This window comes from Acomys russatus, chromosome 3, assembly GCF_903995435.1.
Source record: "Acomys russatus chromosome 3, mAcoRus1.1, whole genome shotgun sequence".
Taxonomy (NCBI): Eukaryota; Metazoa; Chordata; class Mammalia; order Rodentia; family Muridae; genus Acomys; species Acomys russatus.
The window spans coordinates 39,027,715-39,033,714 of record NC_067139.1 but is presented as its reverse complement, the minus strand read 5'-3'; the positions used below and the strand labels follow the sequence as shown (position 1 = coordinate 39,033,714).

General features: G+C 50.2%; 1 protein-coding gene across 1 annotated transcript in view; it reads right to left on the bottom strand.

Moving 5' to 3' along the window:
• Positions 1–565: 565 nt before the first annotated feature.
• Tgfbi (transforming growth factor beta induced) overlaps positions 566–6,000 on the bottom strand; it is a 28,983-nt gene continuing 23,548 nt past the window's right edge. The window contains exons 13-17 of the mRNA XM_051172059.1: positions 4,320–4,444; positions 3,279–3,381; positions 2,842–2,921; positions 1,978–2,002; positions 566–1,201 (exon numbers count right to left, since the gene is read on the bottom strand). Coding sequence (XP_051028016.1) covers positions 1,161–1,201; positions 1,978–2,002; positions 2,842–2,921; positions 3,279–3,381; positions 4,320–4,444 — 374 coding nt within the window. The 3' untranslated portion in view covers positions 566–1,160. The remainder of the gene's footprint in view (positions 1,202–1,977; positions 2,003–2,841; positions 2,922–3,278; positions 3,382–4,319; positions 4,445–6,000) is intronic.

The following is a 6,000-nucleotide window of genomic DNA, read 5'->3' as shown; positions in this document are numbered from 1 at the left end:
GTTTGGCTTTTTTTTTTTTTTTTTTTTGTTACCAATATTGTCCCTTCCTTAAGTATAAGATTAACCTGTATGATGGTCTGTGTTGGCAAAACTACATTGTCAAAATCCCAACACAGCTGGAGTGGTAATACACGCCCTTAATCCCAACACTCAGAAGGCAGAGGCAGGCAGATCTCTGAGTTTGAGGCCATCCTGGTCTACAGAGTGATTTCCAGGACAGCCAGGGCTACACAGAGAAACTCTTGTCTCAAAAGAAAACAAAAGCCCAACACAAAGATGGTATCTCACCCCTGGAAGGGTGAAGTTTCAGAGTAATAAGAGGGTATAGTGCTGGGTGATATGAAAACGGAGGACGCAGGAAGAGGTAAAAACAAGCCCAGCCAAGGCTTATGCTCACATGCTGAAAAGCTATGTGGACAGCCAAGGGCCAGTTGCTGGAACTGTTCCAGATTACCACCCTTAGGGTTCCTTGCTGAACAGCTCTTGGGAAGACTTCATGGCCGAAGCAGCTTGCAAACTCCAAGGAACAGAACCTCACCTCACACCCAGCCAGCACACAGGCAAATATATTTTTTGGTTTTATTATTACAAATATACATGGCTCCATCACACTCAGGAAATCTGGATTCTACGTGTTCTACATACCCTTTCTTTTTACCTGGGCAGGGACATAAAGAAGCGTCCAAGCCATGTGGAGATATAAGACATATTTGACAGAAACAGTTCAACTCATAGCTTATAGTGATGCCATTTCTCCAGCTGCCCAAGAGCTTTACAGAACCAAGCCAGGGCTTTCCAGAATGCTTGATTCACATTGTGAGCTCCGAAATGCTGCAGCTCCCATTCCCAGGCCCTTGGCACAGCCAGGAAATTCCATGCTTTGGAGAGGTCCCTTCTGGAAGTCAGCACCAGGTAATTACTGCCAGATCTGTGCACTTGTGGGTCAACAACCATGATTAGAGGGATCCAAAACTAAAAAGAAACCTGTCTCTCCTTTACCCCTTCCCTACCCGTCCAAGGCAGGCTCGGGTCTTAATATGGTGCAGCCCATGTATGTTGAAGTGTGATATTTGGTTTCAAAAACATTCAATGGTCTCTTTGGCAAACTGAGAGAAACTGGCAGGAAGCTGCTGCAGCATACTCTTCCTTGGTCCTTCCTGCTAGTGCTTCATTCGCTCCAGTAACCGCTGATAGACAGGGGCTGAAAACAAGAACGAAAGCCAGTAAGATGCAGGCGGTCCACTGTCTGGGTGGGAATGAGCCTAGAGCGCATGCGTGCTGGGTCAATGCACCTAGAGCGCATGCGTGCTGAGCCAATGACCATAGAGCGTATGTGTGTTGATCCAATGACAATAGAGCACGTGCGTGCCTGGCTAATGACCATAGACTGCATGCGTGCCGGGCCAATACACTATCCATGTCCTCTTTTCACTTGTTATATTTTGAGACAAAGTCTTACTAGATTGATCAGACAGCTTTAACTCATTCTGAAGTCTATCTCCTTAAGCGTGCAATCCGCCTGCTTCAGATTACCAGGAAATTGGGACAATGTACCATCAGGCCCAGCTTCAGAATCTCACGAGCAAAAGCCATGTGACCTCTTTCTGTTCATGTACATTGCAGGGGCTTTGGGGTTTGTGGAACATCATGTCTTGTTCAATATTTGATGTTTTTAGGTTTTTCCTTCATCTATCAGCTTGGAATGATATCCTCAGTGTGGGAGCCTGCCAAGCCCTGTGCAGTTTTCCCAGGCTCCCTGAGCCCAAAGTCTCATCCACCCCATGGGCTGTTACTCTAGTCTTTTCATGTTACAGAGAGAAGAAACTAGATTATCTGTGTTTGACCCAAGCTCACCCTGCTACTCTGACCCTGGAGGCCAGGCTTGCGGCTATCTGTACACAACAGATTGCAGGCTTGGGTCTGTTAGGGACTAATTGGTTCACTACCCCAGTTGGGACCGCAAACCCAGACACTTACCGAGCCGCACAGACCTCTGGGCAGCCTGCAAGAACAAAACCCATAAAAACAGGTCAGGCTTTCTTTTGTTTTGCTTTGTATTTTTTTTTCTTCCCTTCTCTGTCTCTCTTTCCCTCCTTCCCTTCCCCAGCTAGTCTGGAACTTGACAGGTAGACCAAGCTTTCCTGGACCATGTGGCAAGCATCCGGAGTAGGGCTGTAGTTGTGTGCCTTGAGGTATCAGGCTTCCAGGACATATTGTCACTTTGTCACCCTCATTTAAAATAAATCTTGAGATGGGAAAGTGGAGGGGAAAGTTGAGCCCATGGACCCCAAAGAGGCCCCCCTGGTTAGCCTTGGTGGCCCTTGCCTGTACAAGCCCCTTACACAGAAGGTAGACATTCCCGGGGGACCCCGAGCTAGGCTTCTCTACTGAGGCCAGAGCATAGAGCCAGGGAGTCAGCTGAAGGGTATGAGTTCAGCCCTTCTGGGGGAGATCTTTGCTCAAAAGTGGGGGGCCATGTAACAGCTCCGGCCTCCAGGGTCGGGACTCCACCGTTGAAAGCCTTTCTCTTGAAATCAAAGCTTTAGTAAGTTGTAAAGGGCTTCACCTGACTCAGAGGGACACCTCATCATGCCCTGAGCTGGCTGGGGACCCAGCAAGGGAGCTCAGGAGGGGAGCGACTCTGAGGGGGCAGCAGGCAGGGCTAAGGCCAGCTCCCCACACACTGCAGAGGATAGGTAAGCCTTGGAAAACAGAAGACAGGTTCAGACAGCCCGGCTGCTACAGCATGAAGTCAGGGTGGGCTGTCCCTTTAGGCAAGGCGGTTTCCAGGGCTGCTGTCCTCATCCATGGCTTACTGGCGGGGAGAACACGAACACGTACCCTGGAAAATGCTGATGCCTGTTTGAAGATTTCAAGCGCAGAATCCGCCAGTTCATCTCCTCGTTCTTGGGGTCGGTTAGCTAGAGAGGAAGGAATAGCCAACTGTCTTCCACCAACATTTCAATGGACACACAGCCAGGCTGTGCCTGCCACCAGTGTCCCCATGCACACACACAGCTGGGCCCCCTCTGCCACCCATGTCCCCTTGTACACACATAACATCTGGGCCTTGTCTGCCACCAGCCTCTGCATAAATAGCCATACTGGGTAATGCCAGAGTTTGGGTAAGATAGCAGCAACCCAGTAAGAAACACGCCCTGAAAGTTCTGTAGCGCATCATCTTGAAGCCATAGTGTCTATGGCTTCACATTTTAGTCAGTGACAGGGAGACATACTCATAGACACCATTAAGTTAGGACCACATATCAGGACCTCACCTGGTGGTTGCAGAATACTGTTGATAGCATAGACCACACCATTTGTGGCCATGATGTCAGCTTCAGCAACAGGTTCCTTATTGACGCTCACTACGTTGTCTTTCTAAGAGAAGAGACCACAGGTGTTAAATGCGGAGCCCGTTGGCTCTGTTTGTTCCACAGGCATCCGATGACTACACACCCACTCTGTGCATAAGTGGCAGAACTTCCCTGGGTTGCCCCTGGCCTCTGCAGACTTCCACTGCCTAATGTAGCCTCAGCACGGGGCAATCAGCAAAATTCTTGGACTCACTGTAATGAGGGTCAAGGAGGGGGGACTGCTTCTTAAAAGACATGGGAGCTGAGGTACAAAAAAAAAAAAAAAAAAAAAAAAAAAGGCTTTCTTGCACAGCCCATGTGCCTATGACAGACAGCATCCCAACACCTGAACCTCAGTCCTGAGAAACGCTCAATGACCGAACTGATCTCTCCCAGCCTTCTTCCCATGCTCCCCAGGGAACTGGCGAGCAAGGGATGCCGAAGATCCCGAGAAAGGAACAGAGAGCCATGGCAGGGTGGGAGCTGAACCAGGCTGGCTCTTTCCAGGGTAGGGACACTGTGAACATAGCTCCAAAGCTGAGCTGCACCATCAACACACAGTGAGAGATGCTCCCCAGCCAGGGCAGCATCAGAAAGGAAGGGACTCTTCCTAAGATGCAGCTCATGGACCAGCCAATGAGTGCCTGGGTTTAGGGGCTGGAGCTGAGGGAGAAGATAGGGGCCAATCTCTTCAGATGAGCGACTACTTCTCACTTTCTAAAGGGCTTCTTCGCAACCCACATCAGATGTCCTATTGCTCTGAAGAGCTGGAAGTTCCTATTTGCGTCTAACTATAATCTCTCTTGGTATTCCTTGGGCAGGTACCTTTTCTCTTTTCTCTCTTTCTTTGGACAGACCATACTCAAAGGGTCTATTAGCATCTTAAAAGTGGGGTGCATGGGGAGGTGTGCCTTAGGCCCTTCACAGCTGCACATAGCCAAACCCGTTGACACACTCACTCACCGAGCTGACTTCCAGCTTGTCCCCTTGGAGAGACTTCAGCCGCACCAGGGCCCCAATGCCTCCACTAACCAGGATTTCATCACCAATGTGATATTTCAGGATATTGGTAAGTTCCTTGGCATTTGCTGTAAGATTGTAGAAGGAGGGGACACTGATGAGGTTAAGGAACAAGAGAAGATACCGTGGTTTCTCCAGAGCAGGACAATTCACTGAACAAACAGAAGTGCTCACCCAGTACCCACTGTGTGTACAACCCACTGTGTGCATAACACAGCCCACTACGTGCACAGCCCACCGTGTGCACAGCCCACTGTGTGCACAGCCCATGACCCACCATTGTGGCTGTGGCCTGGCCCTGTAGCCCGCAGGCAGCCGGGCTAAGCAGGGCTCCATGGCGGCTAAGAAGGAGTTAATCCCTACTCGTGTATGGGCATGACTCATGTTTCCATGAGCTAAATATTTGCCCGGAAAGCCAGGGACCTTTCTAGCATCGGCATCTGGGATGCTTCATCATTTGACGTGGCCCCTGCTGACTATAACACAGTAGTGAAATATTTACACATTATGCCCTCAAGTGCATTTTCTGCTGGAGATAGCTATTTCCTGTAGGGAGAACTGGAAGATTGAACAGCTATGCTGTGGAGGAGCCATGGAGCTGATGAGGTCAGGCCAAGACAGTTGTTTCCTCCACAGCGTCCTTCTTCGGCACACCTTCAGCACAGCACATCGTTCCTTCCAGCCCACATCCTTTCTCTGCCAACTGGGGCAGGCATCTGATGCCTGTGGCCAGTTAGGTTCTGTGAGAGGTGGCACCTAAACCTGCCAGCCACCCTTGTTCTCTGGCCCTCCTTCCCACCGCCAGCCAGTGGCTTATTTCCCCATGGCTTATGAGTGGCAATTCCCAGGACCACAAAAGTCAGAGGAAATTTTAAAGCATTTGAGAGAGTTCCGTTGGTTAATCAGCACATCTATATAGTGCTAGGGGACAGAGCCACCTGTACCAAGGGACTCCCAGGCATCTACAGTGAAGCTGGTAAGGGTCCTCCCACAAAAATATGGCCCAGATGTGCAAAATCAAGCCAATCCCCGGGAGCCAGAGCCTTCTGTCCAGGTCTTCAACCCCAGGGCCACCCTTTTTCCCCCAGGTGCCATTTACTCTACCCACAGGACTTGGGGACCTTTTGGGAAACTCAATCTACACCCCTCCCCCATTCTGTCATTTCAACTGAATTGGTTTTTATTTTCTCCCTCCCCCACTCTCAAACAACTGAAAATGAGGGCCTTTGAGCAGGCACAGGCCACCTGGGGACTATCACATTCTTTAGGGCAGAGAGAGGACAGGAAATTTATGATCTGGGTAAGCGTCTCCCTCTTCACAAGAGCCTGCGTCAGCACAGACACAGGCATTTGCTTGGCAATAAAGAGAATTAAACAGGACACAAATTTAGCTCCTTGCTGACCGCAACCTGAGCCTTCTGTTCTCCTGCAGGAAGAGGCCCATAAACCATGTTAGTTCCCCCGCTGGCTAAGCTGCTTCCTTGCTGGCTGGCTCTTTTCCTCCTGTCCTGCCTCACCTTGCTGGGAGGGTGGCCATGCATCAGAGCTAAGCCCATCTCTCCATCCCACTTGTCTTGCGTGCCACACTCAGTCTGCCTCATAGGGAGCCAGGGACTCTTGCCAA